General features: G+C 38.4%; 1 protein-coding gene across 3 annotated transcripts in view; it reads right to left on the bottom strand.

Moving 5' to 3' along the window:
* The window catches only part of slc12a5a (solute carrier family 12 member 5a), a 121,006-nt gene that overhangs the window by 10,703 nt on the left and 88,457 nt on the right, over window positions 1-21,846 (bottom strand). For 2 of the 3 annotated variants that reach the window (XM_042508305.1, XM_042508309.1), the window contains exons 5-15: window positions 14,548-14,602; window positions 12,959-13,089; window positions 8,800-9,047; window positions 7,396-7,607; window positions 5,455-5,622; window positions 5,130-5,228; window positions 2,534-2,591; window positions 1,376-1,550; window positions 605-723; window positions 204-302; window positions 3-122 (exon numbers count right to left, since the gene is read on the bottom strand). In XM_042508305.1, the coding sequence (XP_042364239.1) occupies window positions 3-122; window positions 204-302; window positions 605-723; window positions 1,376-1,550; window positions 2,534-2,591; window positions 5,130-5,228; window positions 5,455-5,622; window positions 7,396-7,607; window positions 8,800-9,047; window positions 12,959-13,089; window positions 14,548-14,602 (1,484 nt within the window). Of the gene's footprint in view, window positions 1-2; window positions 123-203; window positions 303-604; window positions 724-1,375; window positions 1,551-2,533; window positions 2,592-5,129; window positions 5,229-5,454; window positions 5,623-7,395; window positions 7,608-8,799; window positions 9,048-12,958; window positions 13,090-14,547; window positions 14,603-18,201; window positions 18,407-21,846 lie in introns of those variants that run through there. The other variant, XM_042508317.1, reaches the window with a different exon arrangement.

The raw sequence follows: 21,846 nt of genomic DNA, 5'->3' as shown, positions 1-21,846 counted from the left end.
ACCCTGCAAACTCGATATACTTGTAGATAGAGCCAGCAATAACCATGGCGACGATGGCGTAGTACCAGGAGCAGAGGAACATGAGAGTGAGACACAAGCTCATCCCCAGGAAGGACAGCGTCCTGCAGAGATGGATAGAGACACACATTGAAAATGGACTTAAAGTACAACACTTCAGCTGCTTTTTGTCTCACTGAACTGACCAGTGGTAGAACTTGAAGCGAGGTCTCCAGTTTGGAGTCCTCAGCAGCGTCTGCAGAGCGCAGGCCAAGTTCACAAACATGTAGCACATCAGGAAAAACCTGGAGGACACACAGAAACTCATTAAAACACAGCTTTTCTTATGTCCTATGACAGAGTAAAGTGATTTCACGCTGAGTGCAGTCCATTGAATGTGTTATCTTAGCGTCTGTCACAGTTACGGGTATTTATATGTTTTACTAGAGCAGAAAAGCGGCCTGCCCTTTTGTGCGATGAGCTAAATCCTGAGCCCATAAAATTTGGCATTTACTTCGTTTAAGGAATAGCAGGGGACTGGCTGCTCTGAAATCTCCCACTGTTGGTTCTTCAAATATGGCAATAAATTAGAGAGTTCAGTTCTCACATAGAGAGGATGGGAGCCACCGCATCCAGGGAAGCGATGAGGATGCCACTCTCGCAGATACAGGCTGTCAGCAGGAGGGACCATGTGGGTTCTCCGTTGGCCTTTCCATGGCCAAAGATCTGTAGGGACGACACAGAAACATATTAACACCACTGTTTTTGTCTGCTTGAAGCACTGTTTTTCCTGTTAGAGTGTATACTGGTAATGTGGGACACTTTCTGACAATTTACCTTCTGCTTCATTATCAAATTATGATCTGAATGTTTTAGCCCTTCGTGTGATACTATTCTAAATAGTTTATGAACTCTTCTATACTATACAAATGAAAAAAGAAATAATCATGAAAGAATAAGAAAGATATATAATTCTTTCTCAAACACACCTTAACGCAAACCACATTTTAGCTGGCGCTACTATCAAAATGGGAAGCCTTTATTGACAAACTTGGACACTTCAAACACATTTTGTTGTTATTTAATTCTGGGCCTGATAAATTAAATACACAATAATAAAATCATTCATTTCACCGCAAAGTTGTTCAATATGGTTTGTAACCTCTCCGAAAGTGATGTCATGGCCACACAACCTAAATATTTTAATCACATACTTGCCATTGATGAACTCAGGGTTGATTTTTATAAATGTAAGTATAAACAGGTACATTTAGAAATGATAAAGCTTAATTGTTCCACTTTACCAGTACTCACTCAACATGAAAGCATCAGAACTGAAGGGAAAATTAGGATGGTGTGAACAAGTGGGTAGACTGACCCGTAGGGCGGGCACAATGCCATCCTTGGCGATGGCCTGCATGAGACGAGGAGCTCCTGTCAGACTCTGAAGCCCCGCCCCACAGGTGGAAAAGAAGGAGCCAATCACGATCACCCATGGTGACGGCCAAGCCAATGTGCCAATCACCAAATTCCCGTGGACTCCTTCTCCGAACCTTAACAAGATGGGAAAAGGTTGCTTGTCATTTTTAAAGGTAACAGTTGAAAAAAAACAAAAATAAATAAAATCATATCAAAGAAGCATTTCATAAATATAAAGAAGGCCCTCACATAAAACTAGGTCATCTCTGTCTCAAACTGGTGCTACATGACCAGAGCAAACAGAGAAAAAGAGTGCTTTTGCTCAAGAGAGAGAAAACCTACAACTACCAGAATGCTGTGCTCCTGCTGATGGGTGTAGTAACGTGCAATAATCCGTGTAAAACAATGGCGGTTGGCTGGATCTTTTTTCTGAAAACATTTTTCTGAAAACATTTAAGTCGAAAATATGCAATTTGGTAACAGAATCTCATTGTTAAAAGAAGCAGTTTATATGTGATTGTCATTTTTTTAGTTTTATGTCTGATCTTAGTTTTTTCAGCCTTAGATTTTATTGGGTAGAAAGCAGTGTGGCACCCACTTCCTATTTACTAACTCTCGCCATTACGGCGAAATGGGGCGTTGAAATACATTTCTGAAAACACTTGAGGCAAAAAATAGGCATTGCAATATAATGTAACCCCTAAATTTATACTCGATCAGCACTGCCTAGTTTTATTGTTTGATATGATTTTAGTCTGAGTTTGAGAGAAGGAGAGAGCGAGAGAAAGAGAGAGAGAGAGGTGGTGGCTGGCAGCGGGCAATAAGCAAATACCAAAGTACAGCCAATAGTTCGAGCAACAGCCCCAAGAGCTGGCAAAACACCACCAAATGACAATAATTATATCATCTGGAGGAGTTTCGCCGGGGGGTGAGAGGAGATATCTGGGCACTGGTTAGATGGTGGAAAACCACAGTTCATCTACACATACTAACCACATTGCTTTGATACAAAGCTGGCTGAAAATCAGCAAAATATCCTTTTCACAGCAATAATTTTATGACTGGAATGAGTTATTTTCAGGGTCGTTTGTCATCTGCAAAATAAAGATTGACTTACTTGTCTTGGAGGACCACACCCTCGATGCAGGCACCGAACAGAACCACACTGGACATGTCTGATCGGCTCACGTCAGGAAAGTAAACGTTTTCTTAGACAAGTGACATGTTTTTAAACTGGTCAATATTTTGATATATCAGGTATGAATGTTCCTTAGAAGAGACCTGTCTAGTGATTAATGGTACTTGATTATGACAAATCTTTCCCTCTCAAGATGCACTTCATGATCTGATAAACCAGCTGTATTTGCTGAGAAACATATCAATCAATATTGTTTGGGCTAATATCCCAGAGATCAATGACATTGTAACTAATATCCTTCTGCTTTATTAACTTGCGATTGCATAGGCGGCCCACTGATGCGATTAGACGCCCTAATCACATTTGTTTGGACCCCAAGCCGATTACTTTGAGATGCATGGAAGACATTCAAGATGGCTGCTGCAGAGTTAGAGGCCTGTAATCACATCTGTACACGTGTAGCAGCTGAGTAATGTGTCAAACTCCACTATTTACAATGCTATGTAATCTTTTGTTTTCATTATTCTATGTTATAATGTGCTGCATCATTTACAATAATTTACAGCAGAAAATTCAGGGAGACGCAAAAGTCTGTGAACATATCGAACTGATTCAGCAGCCATACCACCATGATTTAAGAAAAGACAGTTAAAAGGGAACCCCAGCATTGCATCCTAAACCCCTGACATTCATTAACATTTCAGTACCTCAGGTTCCCTCGTCTCAAAGTCAGTGGGTTTTTTTGAATGGGTTTTTGGTTAGAAGCCTGAAATAAGGTCTGTGGTTAACACAAGCTTTCACGTTTTGTTCTGCGACCTAACATAAATCAGTAAATACCCCACTAGCAAACATTGAAGCCTTCACGTGTCTTTAAAAAGGCGGTTGCTAACAAGTGACTTAATGAGACTACAGTGCCGAACAAAGCCGCACAGCGTCTTAGCGATGGTGACACAACCATACTGTACTTCTCATTAGCCCAGCAAAAGCTTTTGACTTCTGGTGACTGCATTTAGGCGTCAAAAATCCTAAAGGTGGTGTTTATTTGTGAAAATGATCTTGCTGAGCAAAACATGTAAGTAAATATTTGCTTACGACAGAGTTTATTTTCGTCAATGATCCATAATACAATGGAAAAATCTCGTAGGCTTTTTGACAAGGGAACCAGGGTGATGTTAGCTTCCAGGCTGGCCTACAGAAAAACGTCATCCCTGGGCCACGCTATGTCTTCCCTTTGATACAAACATACTTTCGGCCAATCAGGAAATAACACAATAGCTCAAGTCAAAATAAGACTGGTATTGTAGCAGTAATGTAACCTGGGGAGCAAACAAATCTGTAAAAAAATATTATTTGCTCCAGTAGATGATCCCCCTCCTGTTCAGACAGATTTTCAGTCGGCCACAAACGGGAACTCTGCACCAATTTGTTCTCAGACATATTGATGCTGCACCATCACAGCTCACCTGCACGCTGTAGTCTGTTTATATTTATCCATTGCTCAGCGCTGCCTCACCTTTCTTTGCTTTTTCTGGTTGTGGCTGTTAATACCACCCCTTAAAAAATCGAAAATCAGGTTGCACAGTAATTTTCATTTGTGATTTGGTCTGGCGATGACAGGCTAACAGTTATGGCCTTTCACAATTTAACGCTGACCTTTAATAATGGTGCTCCCTGCAGGTCAGAGTGTTTTTGTTACAGCAGCAGAGCTAAGCACTATCCTTGCCGCAAGTCCTGTCAACATCAGACCACTGATGTCTGACACATTATGGAGCATATAACAAGGTTCCCACACATTTTCATGGAAAACATTTCAAAACATTTCTATGACTTTTCAAGAACCCATGATACAATTTCCACTTCTTTACTGTGTATATAGCACTTGTGGGTCTTGTTACGATACCTTTCTATACACACGCAGGGGAGTCTCACTTCCCATAACAAACGCTGCCACATTATGTCACACATACATGTAACCTGTCATAAAGGGGAAGGTTTAGCCAGTATTAGTCATGAAAAATGAAAGCCACGCAAGTTTTCCTTTTACATCAAGCAGCAAATAAGTTCTTGGAGTTAGTTAGCCTTACTTGATATCGAACATCTTGTGGTGCAACTATTGCACAGTCGGTGTGGAAACAACATATAGTCTCAACAATTAACAAGAAGATCACTGTAACAATTAATTTTATTACACAAAGAAAATTCCATGGCTTTTCTAAAACCTTCAATATTTTAAAAAATCAATTCCAGGACTTTTCCAGGCCTGGAAAACATGACTGTGAAATTTCAAGGTTTTTCATGAGCATGGGAATCTTGATTTAATACGGTTTATATGGATATCTGTCTGGAATCCTTGTAGCAATTTTAGATGCCTGATATAAAAAAAATATATATATGAGGAGTATATCTAAATTAAAGTTTCCTTCAGGAACTGATCAGTGGGTTATTCTTTCATTGATATAACTCAAAACTGGCATTCCTTTAAATGTTAAAATTGTGTGAAACAAAAAAAAAATTATTGTGATTTTTCTTTGCAGTGACCCTTTTTATCCTGCAGGGGGCAGCAGTGAAAGGATACAGACTAAGGAGGTGGTGGTGATGGCTGCAATGGTCCCAATGGGGATTGACTTCTGGGCATCACGCAGGTCTCCGGAGCGGTTGGAGCCGGCCATGATCCCTGAGAAGGTAGTCAAGAAGCAAACAAGGTCAAGGAGATTTACACACATACAAACGGGGCGAGCCAGCAACCTCAGATTACAAGGGCAAATAAGGTACCTACATGTGTGACACACAAACTTCTGAAATTCAACAATACAACCATTTGCCTCTCAAATAAATTATAATCAATTAAATACAAATCCCCACAATCATACTAGAAAAAGAAATGGAGTAAAGATTTTCACCTGTCACGGAGGGAAAGTAGATGCCGACCAGCAGCGTAAAGAAGCTGGTGATGTCGGCCAACACGTAGCGGTTTGAGTTGGTCAGAGGGTCGTCCTGGTCTTCCACTGACTCCATGTTCTTTCTGGCAATCAGATCCCCCTTCTCGTAGTAGTTCCCAAACAGGTTCTCTGGAAGGATGATAGGAAATAATAGAGTTGAGCGAAGGTTTCCTGTAGACAAAAAAGGACGTTAACATGCTCCAACTCCAATTTGCCAACCGGTTTACATATAAATTGTGACTAAACTAAATCTAAAAGTACCTGTTTCACTTTAGCTATCGAATTCATCTGTAATTTCTACCTTTGCATAGTTACACTATTGCTCTTACATTTGTGCTACAACAAAACAAAACTGTACACCAGACATGGCTTTGTATAGGCTCCAAAAGGCCTGGGCTCAAATATAGTCTCCTGCTGTCTCCTATTCCAACCAAGTGCTTGAACTGTGACTCTTCAGGGCTAGCACCGAAAAACAAAAGCATGGCACAAATATTGTCGTCATAAAGCAACGTCTTTCAAACATACAACGCCTATGAAAAGGTCTCACCTCCTAAACAGTCAAGTTTATATATATCCTTTATTTAACCATTAAAAGACTAATTAAGATTTAAAATCTTTTCCAAGAGTGACCTGGCCAAGGTGGCAGCTTAAAATAGACAAAGACAGACAAATACAACTATCACACAATACAAAGAGCGAGCACACTCTCCAGGTAAAATGCAACACAAAACAATCAAATACATTAATATGTGCAATAATCAGTTTCACTTCACATCTGAGTAGAAGTCACATTGATCGAAAGTGCTATTTTCTTGATGTTTTAAAAGTGACTTAAATTCCCCCACAGTCATCAGCTCAGACAATTTTAAGTCCTTCTGCAAGTTATTCCAAGTAGAAGAGGCGACATATTTAAAAGCTTTTTAGCAACGTTCTGTGCAAACCTTGGGGACCGTGTAACCGCGCAGGTCGTACTGATTCTGGTTTTTACACATTTATGTACACAAATAAGAGGGACCCAGCCAAATAAGACTCTTATATATATAAAAACCAAATGGTGTGAGAGTCTGCGGATGGACAGAGAAGGCCATTAAGCAGCAGTGTACAGTGTGCAGTGGTGGACGCAGTATCCACAGCCAGTAATAAGTTGTAAAGCACAATGGTAAACAGTGTCCAATGCTTTAGGCAATGATCAGGTGCATTCATAAAGCAGATCACCGTAGTCCAACAAAGTTAAAAATGTCCCCGAAATCAAGTGTTTCCTTGACTGAAGTGAGAAACAGGATTTATTTCTGAAAAGTTCAATCAATAAATGAAAGCATAATTAATGTTTTTGACACTAATTAACGGCAAAAGACCCTCAGTTGAAACAGATCTCTGTAGTGATCTACATTAATTAAAGAACACATATTTGCATAGGCATTCACTCCCATTTAATAGGACACATCATTACTGGTGAAGCCAACTGGTGTTAGAGGTCTTTGACTGTGAAATTAAAGGGTCTATCTCTTAAAATAATTAAAAATTAACACTTTCAAATGGAGTGAATTATTTTTTTCTCTGATTTTTAACCCAGGGCTTCCTGTTCACCCTGTGAAAACTACTAAAGAGAAATGAGGTGAAGCTAGCCCTGGGCTTTCTGTCGCCTCAGGTTTCACGTAGCCCTGCAGCTGCTCATGCTGACGACATTGTTATGTTTCCCTTTCTGACTACACATGCTTTAATAACAGAAAATTGCTCAGAAATACAAAGCACATATTCAGAACTTACTTAAAGACTACCTTTGCATAACAGTACACACCACCTGATAATTATCAGTGACTCCGCAACATATTAAAAAAAAAGACAAAAGAGACAAACATATTTGTGTACTTTACGCAACTTATCCAAAACATGTGAACCAACCTGTCAGGATTCCACTGGTGACTCCTGGGATGCCCTGGATCTCCGAGACATTGTTGGCTACAAAGTACTTGTCGCAGGTAGCGTTGAGAAAAGGTGAGTCACAGAACATGCGCCACAGCTGGGTGGTGACTGTCCCGTTAGCTGTCTCAATGGTCTTGGCACACACATCGAAGGACTTCCACACCAGAGTGCGGTTACCCAGGATACACACACTGGAGAGAGGAAAAACACAGAATTAGCTTTGAATTTATGATCTATTGATAATATATTGAATCACAAAATTCCACCTTCTGCCCACATTTTTAGGGCTGCTCAATTATGGCAAAAATCGTACTCGTGATCATTTTGGTCAGTATTGAGATCATGATTATTTACGAAAATTACTCATTGAATCTGAAAATGTCACACATTTATTTAACTTTCTAAAAAAACAACAACAAATTTTTAACAGTGGATTTTTTTAACTTAAATATAATACAGCTGAAAAACAGGCTCTGGGTAAACTTAACATGCCACAGACGGGCTGAGAATGAGTTAACTCTGGAAAGTAAAGGGATGTGCTGGATTTATATCACAAGGCCAAACGAAAGCATCATTCTGAAAGGGACTGCAGCACAATTGTTTTATCTCAGTTATCTCGTTTTCATAAATTGTAATTGAAACTATAATTTGATGACTTGCTCCGCCTCACACAATTTGATCTGAATCCACTCAATTTAATTAATTTGGCAGCTTATGTTGCAACAACTTTACAGATGAAAATACTGCAGTAAAGAGAAAAAAATTATTTAGCAAAAAAAATGAATGTCAGTGCTCTTAGTCAAAGGATGACATTTGTTTTGAATGTCAAGCTTTTGTCTCAAACAACAATTTTCTCCCCAAAGGGGATTGATTTAGTGATTTTTGCAGGTCAAGACATGTCTAGACGTCTCGGCCACACAAGGGCTAAAGTGGGTTGAAAATCAGACATCTAGGTTACATATTGTGCCTGATTCATAAGCAATTTATTGACCATATTTTTTACTGTGTTGCAGGTTCAGCTCAATTTTAACTAATAGGGGTATTTAAAGGTAAATGACGCATCTCCATATTATCCCAATGTACACAAATGAAGTCAAAACATCTCAAAAACTGCCTTGCGCTGTTGCATGTTACATGTGAAAGATTACCACAGAAGATGAGTGTAACAATTTAATTACACACAACAAAATTTGTTGTCTTTTCCAACACTTTAAAAGATTTCTGCTAATTCCATGACTTTCCAAGGCCTTGTGAAATGGGGTTTCATGACTTTTCCAGTTTTTTTATGACCATGGGTGTTTCTCTGCCTGGCTCTCAGAGTTTTGGTTGTGTTTTGTGGCCCAGCTCATATTCTGCTGGACTGCGATGGTATTCACTGCTTACGGGAAAACAGGAGGTTCGATGCCAGTCTTGATGACCCCGGCGTAGACGGCCAGAATGGAGAGAATGACGCAGGCCAGAAATACCAGGGCCAGTTTGTTGACGTACTTCACGCCGACAAACACCACCGTGGCCATGGAGGTGAGCAGGATGGTCCCATAGACGCGCATGTTGTTCAGCAGAGCGGCCTCTGCCTCGGCACCCTCCAGGCCCTCCAGGGGAAAGATGGCCGCTTTGGGTGCTATGTAGATCTGAAATAAAGGGATTATGTTATCATTTTTCGCCTCTGTATATATCCAGGGACATCACACCTTCAATTTTCTCATAAAAGTTCTATACAATCTCATAGTTGCTCAAGGGCATCTTGGTGGTAGGTGTTTAGGGAGTGTTACTCATCCACTTTCCCGCCTCACTTTTCCCCAGCGTGTCTGGGGATTTAAACCAGCACATTTTGGGTCATAAGCCTGCTCCTCAAGCTCACTGTTTACTGCTGGATTTAATAAATTGCACTCTGGGTAAAAAAAAAAAGATGAAATATAATAAAAGAGAGGTGAGAAAAGCATGAGGTGAGTGAGGAGGACAACTCTGTGAAGTGTGAAAACATGTGATGCTCACATTAACAGCCCTCCACTGGAGCTTGAAGCAGCACACATAATACCGCTCTGCTGTTTTAATTTGGCTTAATTAAAGAACTCAAGCATGGTATTAATATTCAAAATTAACTGCCATTATTACATTTTTACTACGGGTCAATCTAAGAATAGTCCCATCATATATAAAACGGTAAACCCCTAATTAGCCCGTCAGTATCTGTCATCAGCTTTAGATGATTCATGTCAAAGCTGTTACATAAGCATGGGAATTTCTCTCTAAAAAAAATGATCTGGTTTTCACCCAAAACAGTTGAATCACCACTAAAGAGGAGATAAAACTGAGCACGGAGTTGAAATAAAACTGAAACGAGCACAGAGTCGGGGCTCACTTTGGTCATTTGGCTGGAGAGAGTGATCTGATGCTAAGAACAGCATTATCACTAGGCAAACAAATCTCCTGCTTCACTGTGAACTGTTCATGCTTCCTAAAATAGCAGCATCAGTTTGTGTTCTTGGCTTGGGTGGAAGGATGAAACATATTCAAATCAGCCTTCTCCAGATCCGCTCCTTACAATTCTGCAGGGATTGTTATTTTACAATGGAAAATAAGCCAGCTTTGACCCAGAAGACAGAATTAACCTCCAGGCATGATCAAACTCTGCATATCCATTAGAGGCATCCACAAGGAGAGAGATGGAAGAATTAAAAAAATAAAATAAATAAAAAACACACTCTGGTATGTTGATAACACTGGACCAAAGTGATGAGAGCTGTTTCAAGGAATTGTCTTGTTACTCCGCCAGTGTCTTGATCGCTCGCTAATGCAGTATTTGCATAATTACCCAATAGTCCGTGCAGCAAGGGGGACTGCAGTGGAAGGAGTGTAGAATAAAAGGCAGATGAGGAGGAGGAGGAAGAAGAGGAGGAGGAGGAGAGGAATGAAGATCGAGATGAAAGATCTCTGCATTTCATCAACCGATCAGAATTCACGTTGAAGCACACAGCTCCAGAAAAAAATAGCTTCAAAGAGCTTTGAGGAGGAAAATAAACTGAAGGAGAGGCATGTGGCACACAGTGATGCACTGCTAGGTTTCATTTTTATTGGGAGCAAAGGTTTTTTATTCACATTTGCCAATTCATTAACTTTACTGCGCTGACAGAGTCAGAGTCCACAGCAATCTAGCTGCACTGCATTGTGCTGTCAAAGATTACAGTGATGTCAAAAAGTCTTACTGGATTACATTTTGTTCAATTAGACTTTGATAAAAACCTTAAAAGAAAGTTCAGTTATCTCTTGATTTAAATATCAAAAGAGAGATTTAAAAAATATATATTTTATGTCAAATTGATAAGACATACATACTGTATATTTACGGCCATGACAAACGTTAAAGGATAAGCTTAGCATTTTGGGAAATGCACTTATTTGCTTCATTTGTTGAGAGTTAGATGAGAAGACTGATAACACTGTCATGTTTGTGCATAACTTAAGATAGCCAAAACATAGTCTGCCTTACAAAATTTGCTAAATTTGGGTTAGCAAAGGGATGACCCTCTCTCCTCTCCATTGGGAACTGTTTCCTTAGTCACTGTGAGGGTATAAAGACAGAGGGATGTTGTAGTTGTAAAATCCTCTGAGGCAAATTGTGATTTGTGATAATGGGGTTTATAAATAAAATCAAATTGAATTAAATGAAACACAAACAACCCAGACCTTTTTTTTTACCCACAAGAGTGAAATTATGATGAGTTCAGCCAGGACTTACTCTGACGCTGGCACGGTACAAGAAAGGTCTGACTATGCAAGACCACACACATTATTTTAGCTTAGCATAAACACTGAAAACATGGAGAAACAGAGAGCTGAGCTCTGTCTGTAGGCATCAGAACCTGCCTCTGTACAGCCCTAAAACTCATTTATTACTTGGGCTGAGCAATATGTTGATATTTTATGGATATAACAGAGACTAGATATTGTCTTACATTTTGTATATCGTTAGTTTTTTTTCTGGTTTTAGAGGCTGCATTGCAGTAAAGTGATGTGGCTCTCTGAGCTTCCTGTTTTAGCTGTTTTATTATTTTCCTTTACCATCTAAGTCATTATATCCACATTACTGATGATTATTTATCAAAAATCTCATTCTGTAAATATTTTGACAATAGTCAGCACTACAACATCACTGCTATATGAATTTAAAGTTTTGGGGTAAAAAATTATGTGATATTTGCATATTTTTTCCCCATACTGCCCAGCCCCACTAACAACTATGTAACATCTTGTTTGTTCTGAGCTATAATGGATTTTTCAACCTACTAACAAGCTATTGAACGTATGTACATGTGAGTGCGGGTCTCGATCTTCTCATCTCACCTGGTGAAAAATGTCTATTTGTTAACTCTAACAAACTACTACCGCAGCTTACTTGTCGACTGAAACCGAGATCAATGGATCTGATATGTCAGTCGGACAATGGCTTGCATGAACAGACTGTCTTCTTCAAAGGAAGCCGGATATATTCTGATAATCAAACTTAATTACCATTTTCATTTGGGCTTCATTATTCAATCTGACAATTTAATATCAATGATACTTTTGCCTGGCTACAGAAAAGGAAAGAAAGATTACTCATATCCTCAGCAGACATCAGTGATTGGTTTTTGAATGCCTCTGTGCTGCTGGTTTTGTCTGGCTCCTTGCCTCATATCATTGAACCATTTCCAATACTGGCACCAGTTTTGGACTGGAGCGACGTGGAACCAAATCTTTTATGTTTTACCAACATAATTTAATCTAAGGGGTCATATTCAATCACGGCAGCCCTGCACTTGATGCTCAGTGACATCACCTTCCTCTTGAGAGTGATATCACTATGACAAACCGTCAAAGCATGATGTTGCAGAGTTTACTGCGCAGGAGGAAAAGCTGTGAATCGAGTGGTCATCCTTGACTAACCTGGCAAAGCTATCCCATCATTTTCCCTCTCGCTCATTGTGGTCTGGCAACACCGTGGATGAATTGGCTTGAAATGGATGTCGTTTTCAAGTGGGCTGTACAAAAGAGGGTCTCCTTTACTCGCATCAACATCAACCCACTCGCTGAGCTGTCAGTGGTCTTTGCTTCTAATTTCTGGTTTGAGAAAACATGGCAGCTGTTCTGGAAACGAATCAATTATTAACCAGACTCTCAGAATAAATCTGAGGTGAGAAATAGGCCATGAAGCTGCAGAGAAATGCACAGTTTTATATCTATGATGCCTAATTTGAACATTTGTCATCAAGGTTTAGCCCCCTGATCATGTAAACATTTGCTGACTGAGCCGACATATTGGGCTGAATCAACGCTGCACTGAGCCACACACACACTCATAGCACATTCCTGTCGACGTCACCTCTCTTTCAAGCGACATCTCAACTGTTTGTTTGCCTCAGAATCACTGAGTCACCACACCTGGTGAGCTCAAGCTGTTAATATTGTCAATGGCACTAAAATGTAACCCTTAAAAAACTGATATGATGAAGCAGACACCTTGATAGTGTCAGTAAAGCATGAGAGAGAGGATGCTTCTCACCAACAGGAGCTCGATGGCCCCCAGGATGTACATGGCTCCAGCGAAGGTGGTCCCCAGATAGAAACAGATCCCCACTGCTCCCCCAAACTCGGGGCCCAGCGAACGGGATATCATGTAGTAGGAGCCTCCAGCTGCACACAAACACAAGTGTTAACAGAATTTTTTTTTATGTAAGTATGCATATGATTTAAATGCATTTAATAAACTCTTTCAATGTGCATCTATACATACATGCTCAGTAAATTAGTAGTTTTATTTGGCGAATTGGGATTACATTCAGTTACATCTTCTCTGTACATGACTGTCCATTATTTACCACCTGTTATTATTTACTCCAACTTCCAGCTATTCTTGTTTTAATTTATAATTTTTATCTGTATCCTTTCTAATGTCTTCTTGCATCTTATCTCTTGTTTATTTTTACTTTAATTTCTGTCCGGCCTTGGTAGGGCATTACAGTTTGGCTTCTATTATTTATTCCAACAAAAAAGAAAAAAATTAATTCCCACAACATCATTATGCACGATCTAAAAAATATTACCTTTCTGGACCTTTGGGCCTTCGTAGTTCTGAGGTCTCTACATTAATCTCCACATTATTACTGAGTTAAAATAAAGGTTAAATGAATTAAGTTAAGAGACACACAGGAACCACTTAAATTCAAGTTTAATAACTGATAGTTTTTAGCTCGAAAATCCACAATTTTTGGGCGGCAAACCGAAACATCCCCAGCAATGTTAAGTTGTACATTTTTAATTTATCTTCTCTGTAAACTGAAAAAAGTGCTGAAAAATTATCATCATGTTACCAAACTCAAAATAATGCCTGACAGTTGTTGAATTTGCGCAATCAGCCAAAAACCCAAAGTATTTATTTTCTAAGAACTCAACAATGTTGAGTCAAAAACTCAACATTTGTGAAGCTATAATAATGTTACCTAAACACTTACTTAAGATAATGATTGATAATGATGAACTGATTGATATAATAAAGAACATTATTATATTTTTTCACATTACTTTCCAATAGTTGTAATTTTGCTTTTGTTGCTCCTGTGACTAATTGTTTTGTCTTTGTGTTTTATCACAGTGCTTGAATTTCCAAACAGCCTGCAAATAAATTAACAGAACATAAATAAATAGAAGTTAATCAGCACTTTGCAGCAGCATAAAGGCTGGTACCAGTTATAACACAGACAGTTATAATTGGCGTACACTTCCACTTCTCCACAAGCCTGTAATTTGCTCTGACCCCTGCTGCATGCACTCCAACTAGTAAGACACAGGCCATCATTACTATTTAAACTCTACATTATAAAATATACTGCGTACACCAGTGTGTCTGCATACAGATACAAAAACATACAGTTTCATATTTCAGGCATTTGGTGGCTGTTTTATTTTGTGTAAATAATGTTGTGTGACGACGAGTAAGAGTGCACCAGATCCCAGACTAAAGCTTTTAATGTTTCTGGGGATATCAAGCTGCGCTGGGTGTAATGTGCCAAAAGCAATCAGTGAAAAGAGAATTTTAGAAGCGGACAGACTCAAACAGTGATGACTGTGTGGTGCCAGCGTCTGCTCACCCACCTGGCACTACTCCATTGGTAGCGATGGCACTCATCGAGATGGCAGTCAGCATGGTCTGCACAGAGAGGGAAGGGAAATGACAGAGGAGGAGGAAGAAGAGAGTTAAATCATGTTTACCAAATTCTACATAAACTGTGAACATGAAGAGTTGAGTTTCTCAGCCTCCAAAGCTGCAGGTGGTAACTTGTTTATGTCACATTTGATGAAACTGTCACTATGTCCACACAATACTAAATGACACAGATAATCAGATGGCATTTGCAAAAATGCACGGCTGCTATTTTACTGTAAAATGAGAAAGTTTGTGACCTGGCCACCATGTTGAAAACAGTCAAAAACAAGACAAAAAACAAGCACAGATCACCCGCTGGAGTAAAAGTCTCATTTTACAGCTGAACAGGACACTAAAATATGTTTTCGAAAACATTTGAGGAAAGAAATAGACAATATAGTAACAAAAGCTTGATTAATATCTGATCAGCGCTGCCTTGTTTAAACATTTGACCACAGATCCCAAGTTGTGATTGACAGCTGTATTAAAGACTCCTTTAAAAAAAAAAAAGGTTACAAACTGTAGCAAGGCCCCAATCAATGCATTTTTTTATTGACTGAGATCAGTTATACTGAGCATGTGCCCCGCCCGATCCTGTGTTCAGATCCGCCATCAAACAGGTGTCGTAAACAGAGAGCACGAATTGTGGCAGATATTCAGGTTTTATTGTAATAATGCCCCTCCAATAAGTAGAAAAGTTGAACTGAAATTTTTGTTGTTCATTTTTGGTGAACTACTTTTACTGAAATGCTGTAGGCTAATAAGTGAAATTGTGACCAGTTTTGCTACTTTGACATGATTATATTATACATTGGTAGTTCTTTTATACTTTTATTATTATTTTTCAGTTTCTGAAGACACATTTTAGTTTGTTTATTCTGTTGAAAAAAACAAATGCTGCACTGAGTAGAACTGTTATAAGAGCCATATAAAAATATTTCTAGGTTTTTTTGCATTGTTATTTTTGTAAAAATAAAATAAAAACCTGTTAGGAACTGTTTGGATTAAACTGTCAAGCACATGCACTGAACTGATTTTATAACTTTAAAGTACAGCTGTATTATTTAAGTACCCAACTGTAATGCAACAATAGTTGTTGAGACATTTTAGACAGTGGGGAACTGACCAGCTGTAGAAAACCACACATTGTTTTAATTTTATGTCATATGTCATTTAATAAAAGTCATTTCCACTTTTTTGCCAGATAGCCACTTTTGGAAGTTAACTCTCTACATTTTAATTTCCTCTCAGTGATCATAGCAGTGTCAGCCTTTTTGGTACATAATATCAGTATACCCTGCGATGGAGTTTACATGAGGACAACACCAAATTACAGTGATGCCAAATGCTAAAGCTGACTGGTTGCTGATTAGATAAATCATAATGCCACCGGACCTGTCAGGAGCTGTCAGAGCACATTCAAACAGTCAATGACAACTCTAATCTAACTGCGGTACTGAGTGGAATAAAAAACACCGGAAGAAATGTATGTGCATGCTAGAATGGAGATCACAACACAAACAGCCTTCATTGCCCTGCAGAGGAAGAGAGAGATGCAGGCAGCGAGTGGAAGAATGGGCCAGAAAAATACAAAATGACAAAGTGAGAAATGGAGGGAGAGATAGTGTGTGTGACAGTACAAAGACAGCATTAAGATTTCATCATTCTTTCAAACGCTATTGTTGAATTTCTGAGTGTCTTTTTACATTGTCTGCACATGAAAGAGAGCGACGGAGACAGAAAGAGAAGCATGAGGAGGAGATGTGAGAGCAGACTGCAAAAATCAGTGCCATCTCCTCAAACAGCTCCTACTCACACTGCTGCTCTTTTTGACTTTTCACTGCTGATCATTGCTTTTATTGTTTGAGTCACTTCTTCAATGTTTTAAAATATGACTTATTTATTCCACAGTATTTTTAGACAGCTGTTATGGGTTGAGCTTTTCACATTTGCTGACGTTTTTGATGTTTGCAATTAGTTTTAGGCTGGTCTGTCCTGGATATAATTCTTAGTAACTTGTTTACATTTTCAGCAGCAGCGGTAGAAAAAACAAACTGGCTAATTAAACATTTCCGCTATGATAGCCAGCTACTGTTATCTACAGAAACTTTATTTATTTGTAATGTTACTGGTTATAAATGAAAGCCTGATTGATAAAAACAATGATTTGAGCTTATTCCTAATATAATGTTATGGCCTAAATAACAAGCAGCACATAATGCCAAATATACCTTTGAGGTAACAACAACAATAACAATAATATTGATAATAACAATAATATATAATAATAATAATAAATATATAATATATTAATAATAATAATAATAATAATAATAATAATAATAATAATAATAATAATTATTATTATTATTATTATTATATCTTGTTTAAACTACAAACTGTAATTTGATACGTTTAACAATCCCTTGAAATGTTTTCAAACATGTAAAAAAAATGTATGGTTTTTTTTTCAAATAAAAAAATGATAAACTTTCATTAAAAAATCCAGAATCTACAAATTAGCAATTCTTTTTTTTCCCACAAGTTTTACAGGTTTCAAGCTTCCACATCACTTCTTGTGTAAGATGCATTTTGACTGGTCTAATGATTGACTTAAGAAGTTTAGCACGAGTCTAAAAATGTTAAGCTCTGCATGTACTGTACATCTCTCTGCAGTGAGAGTGGGACTTTAAATCAAGTACATTACAGATTTTTAAAAAGTTGTATAAATTGAATTCATATATTTGATTTTTTAAATTAAAATTCAATAAACTTTTCTTTTATCGTTAACATTGTTTAAAGGTTTTTGTTTCGATACATTTTATTGTATTTTTATTTTATTTTTTACAATTATTTAATCACCCAAATGTTTGATTTTAAATCCAAATGTTAGCTGATAAAGTGCCATCACATTTTTCTAAACTCTCAAACATGGATGCTATCGACCTCATTAACCCTGTTCTGCTCTGACTGTATTATGACTTCAATTATTTAATGGGGTTTACTTTTGATATCCTTAATGCTAAAATACTTCGCCAATACATTTAATAATAATACATTAAACTTATACTTTTGCAAATAACAGTGACTTCTTTTTTTCTTGATACTGTATGTCATTCAGTGGTCATTGTTTTGGTGTTTTTGCACTGAAATCACATTTCCTACATTAATAAAATTAGTTTTATTTGGGTATCTTGAACCAGCAGGTGTGAGACTTATAATAAAGGAGAGGTATGGTGAGTCCCAGCCGGTTGTGTTGGACTGTCATCACGTCTGTCTGTGAGAAGACTGTAATGTGGTTAGTGTCACCTGAGGGCCCGGTGGACTGATGATCAGGAGTGAAGAATGAGTGGGACTGTTCCTCGCTCTAATCTGGTCATAATGAGGCCACAAGCTCTTCTCCCACCACAGCAGATAAGACAGTAATTGTTTAAGTGTTTTATCTGATGTGGGCAGCAGCCACACAGAGGTAGTCTGTCGCATACTGAGTCACTGAAGCGCCACATAACTGTACAGGACAGCCACCAAAGGAATTTTACCATTTAGACATACTAATAAATCAAAAAGCAGCTTGTATACATTAAAGGTAATGCTTGGCTTACATATGCATGCCATGGTGTTGGAGAGCAGGTAGCAGGCCTGGACCCAAATGCACAGAATGAAAAAGGCAGCTGGATTAATTCAGAGAAGTATTACAAAGAGTAAAATCCACCCGTGAAAGTACGAAGCAGAACTTCAAACCAAAAAGTGAAGATGAACTGACAAAGAACAAAGGAACTGGGCACGCAGAGAGCTAATAACAAGAATAAGACACAGCTGGAGCAGGCGGGCACAGACAAAAGGAGGGAGACACAGGCTGACAACGAGGGTGTGGTAGGTAACACTAAGGTGCAGCAAACGTGGATAATACAGAACAGGTGTGCAGGGAAGGACTAATGAGAGTGATACAAGGAGGCTGTTACAGAAAACAGACAAAGACAGGAAGTAAAGTTTGACATGACACATGAGGAGATAATTTACAAAATAAATCAGGAAACAGAGTAAAGATGGATAAATACATAAAACAAGGAAAAACAGAAATCCTCCAAACAAATATAAACTATAACACTATAAACAAAAAAACAGATTCATGACAACAGTGTGGAAGGAGACATACATTCTTTTTCAGAAAAGCCTTGATTTTGTCTTTAAAAACATGTTTAACAGTAATTAATAAGTCAATAAAACCCCTGAATAGTGATTGTACATAAGTTTGGTGTAACAGTGGTAAATCTCTTATTGCATATGTGTGTGAGAGAAAAACCTGTAACAGGCAGGGAGAGCTTTTGTAAATTCAGTTAAGTCATTTTATCCTTTTCTTTGGATTTGAATGGACTTTATTGAAATTGTTGATTTATCTTTTTCTCTCAGATTCAGTAAGACGTATGTTTTTGTCTGGGCTGCGACAAGCTCCAGACAGGACACAGCAGCAACTGTGACCTTTCAAAACTCACTCAAGCATTTTGTCTCTGGCGAGACTGGTTATTTAACATCTGTCTTCTGGTTAATTCCCTGATGGTCTGTCATTTTCCTGACATATAGCTAGCAGGTGAAATTTATTTTTATTTTTATGAAATCCTATTTTGTCACTTTTACTTTTAGCAGTGGCCTACTTTTATTCCTCACTGCCCCTCTGGGCGTCACTGCAGACAGAGACATTAACAAATGTCATCAATCAGCTGCTGTCACAAACACAGAGGATCATTTTGACCGTCCTGCAAAGTTTGCACTCATCTCAGAAGGTCACACTTCGATTTGCTGCAAATGTAAATGAATCTGGATGCAAATGTGCATTGACATGATGTGCAGATTAAATGTCAAATGACCATTTGTATATCAATTACTCTCCCTGTGTTACCTTTAATTTGTGGAGAATCTTTTTCTAGCATGTCACCATGTGAACCAAACAGACAAAACTTGATGAATTGAAGTCAAACGGGTTTGAGTAAGAGTTGGATTATACTGCATGAGATGGAAGACAGTTAATTAACTGATGTTTTTGATATAGTTTTCCGGTTGTTAAATAAGGACCCTTTTTACTTCAGTTCATCAAGAATTTTCTTCAATTTTGGATTCTTCATTCACTATGGAAGCAGGTGAGAAAAGCAACGTTTTATTCAAGAATTCACCATAAGACAGGATGAATAACTGAGATAAAAATCATTTTGTGGGTGAAGTATTCCTTAAAAGGTCCAATATTCTGCCCATTTTGTATTCGGGGGTTTCTACTAGAACATGTTTATATGCTTTTATGTTCAAAAAACACATTATTTTGCTCATGTCGCCCTAAATGTATCTGTATTCACCATCTGTCTGAAACGCTCCGTTTTAGCACCTGTCTCTTTAAGCCCCCTCCAAAGAAAGCTCAATCTGCTCCGATTTGTCAGCATTACTACACTGCAAAATCTGATAAGTTGATTAAGAAATATAGGAAACCAAATGCCTTAAAAAATGTATGTAAATACAATTATTATACTTAATTTATGTTTACTTTATATCTAAGTTTAATTAAATGAATCTTTCCAAGCTTTAGCAACTTCAGTAAACCAAGTTCACTGTGCTAGATATCTGTATTCTCCTGGTTTTTAAACCAGTCAGTTGTATATTTGTATTTTCTTAAACATTTTAACAAAACAGCACTTGAAGATTTCCTAACTTCTTTAATGGCAAAATCCTCTTTGATGCGTAAGTTAAGTCATACTAACTTGGTTAACAGAAGTTGCTCAACACTTAGAAAGAGCAAGGTTATTTCACTTGTAAATATAGCTAGATTTTCAATACACTTAAAAATTAGAGAGTGATAGTTACATCTACTTTCCTTTTCATGGCAATCAAGATTATTTTAAGTAAGATAAATTTGTCAGATTTTACAGTGTAGGTCTTACTCATATACGCTCTCAGTGTCATTGCAGCTGTAGAGACGATGAAACAGCAGTGTAGTAGAGTTGTGACATCACAACTTCACCTAAATTTCGGCAGCTCACATAAAAGCACAGTTTCTTAATATGAACTGTGTGCATTTCTCTGTGGATTGATCATTTTGATACTTTCACATAATTGACATACCACCTATACCTGCTTTACAATTAGAAAAATATTGAAAATCAGACTTTTTTACAAAATGAGACCTTTAAGACAAACATTTTTAGCTTTCAGTCTGCCAGAGAGCCTGACTTCTTTCACTGATGACCTCATGTCTGAATCACCACCTGATTGGTGGACAGGCACTGGAGGCAGCCGTGCTCTGCTGTAGTTGGCAGGATATGCAGCATCTTTTTTCCCACTGACCCAGAGCCTGTGGCCTCTTTTATTGTCCCACTTTCAGGCAGTGCAGGTAACCTAATACTGTGATAGCTTGAGAGTTTCTCTGATACAGTATACGTTGTACTCTGGTTTGTTAACACTGTCTCTCTCTATGAAGCCTGGACTCAGCGCCTGTACCTCCAAACTTTCACACACGCCCTCTGGCCTCCAAGAGTGCAAGTAGAAAAACGTCAGATTATGCCGCCGCGCCATCTGTCTTGTCTATATGAGGTCCAACAGCAGACAGTTTACATATCAGAAAGGGACAATTTCCTTCTGAGGCAGTGGGAAATGTTAGCGAAACTTGAATAATTGCGAAGATGTCGTGATTATGTCTGAGCCTGAGGAATGTGGCGAAGAAGCTATTTTCCCATTTTTAAGAAAGTCTGCTAATATACCCGAGACGCTGACTGCAAAGGACACTTTAGGTCTGTTTCTTCCCAAAGCTACAGTCAAACTCGGATTTGGCCTTTAGTCGACCTCGGGCTTGAGAGGAAATTGGTTTTGACAGGAACGGAGTTTCCGCGCTGCCCTGAGAGCGTGCTTCATTAGCGCGCTTCATTACACAAATGCAGAATAGTTTTGTCAAGTACAACTTCATCAATTCACATACAATGGCACAGTAGAAGTCTATTTTCAGTGTGCTGTTTATCACTTGAAGTCCCTGTGGATGGTGCGCTGCAGAAGGCAAAAGTGTCAGGTGAAGGAGCTGGAGGTGATTTTTACTTTCAAACTGACATCGCAGGGAAGGGATGAGATGCAGCTGTGTGAATGAGGAGGAGGAGGAGAGAGGTGGCGAAGCAGTACAAAAACTGGAAAGAGAGGGAGAGGAAGCAAAAGGGAGTGTGAGAAGAAAGAGAGGAAATAATGAGACAGTAAAATGAAAGGAAAAAATGGCGTTGGTG

Source organism: Plectropomus leopardus, chromosome 2 (genome assembly GCF_008729295.1).
Source record: "Plectropomus leopardus isolate mb chromosome 2, YSFRI_Pleo_2.0, whole genome shotgun sequence".
Lineage (NCBI taxonomy): Eukaryota > Metazoa > Chordata > Actinopteri > Perciformes > Serranidae > Plectropomus > Plectropomus leopardus.
Note: the sequence above shows the minus strand (reverse complement) of the source record. Positions and strands in the feature narration are given on the sequence as shown.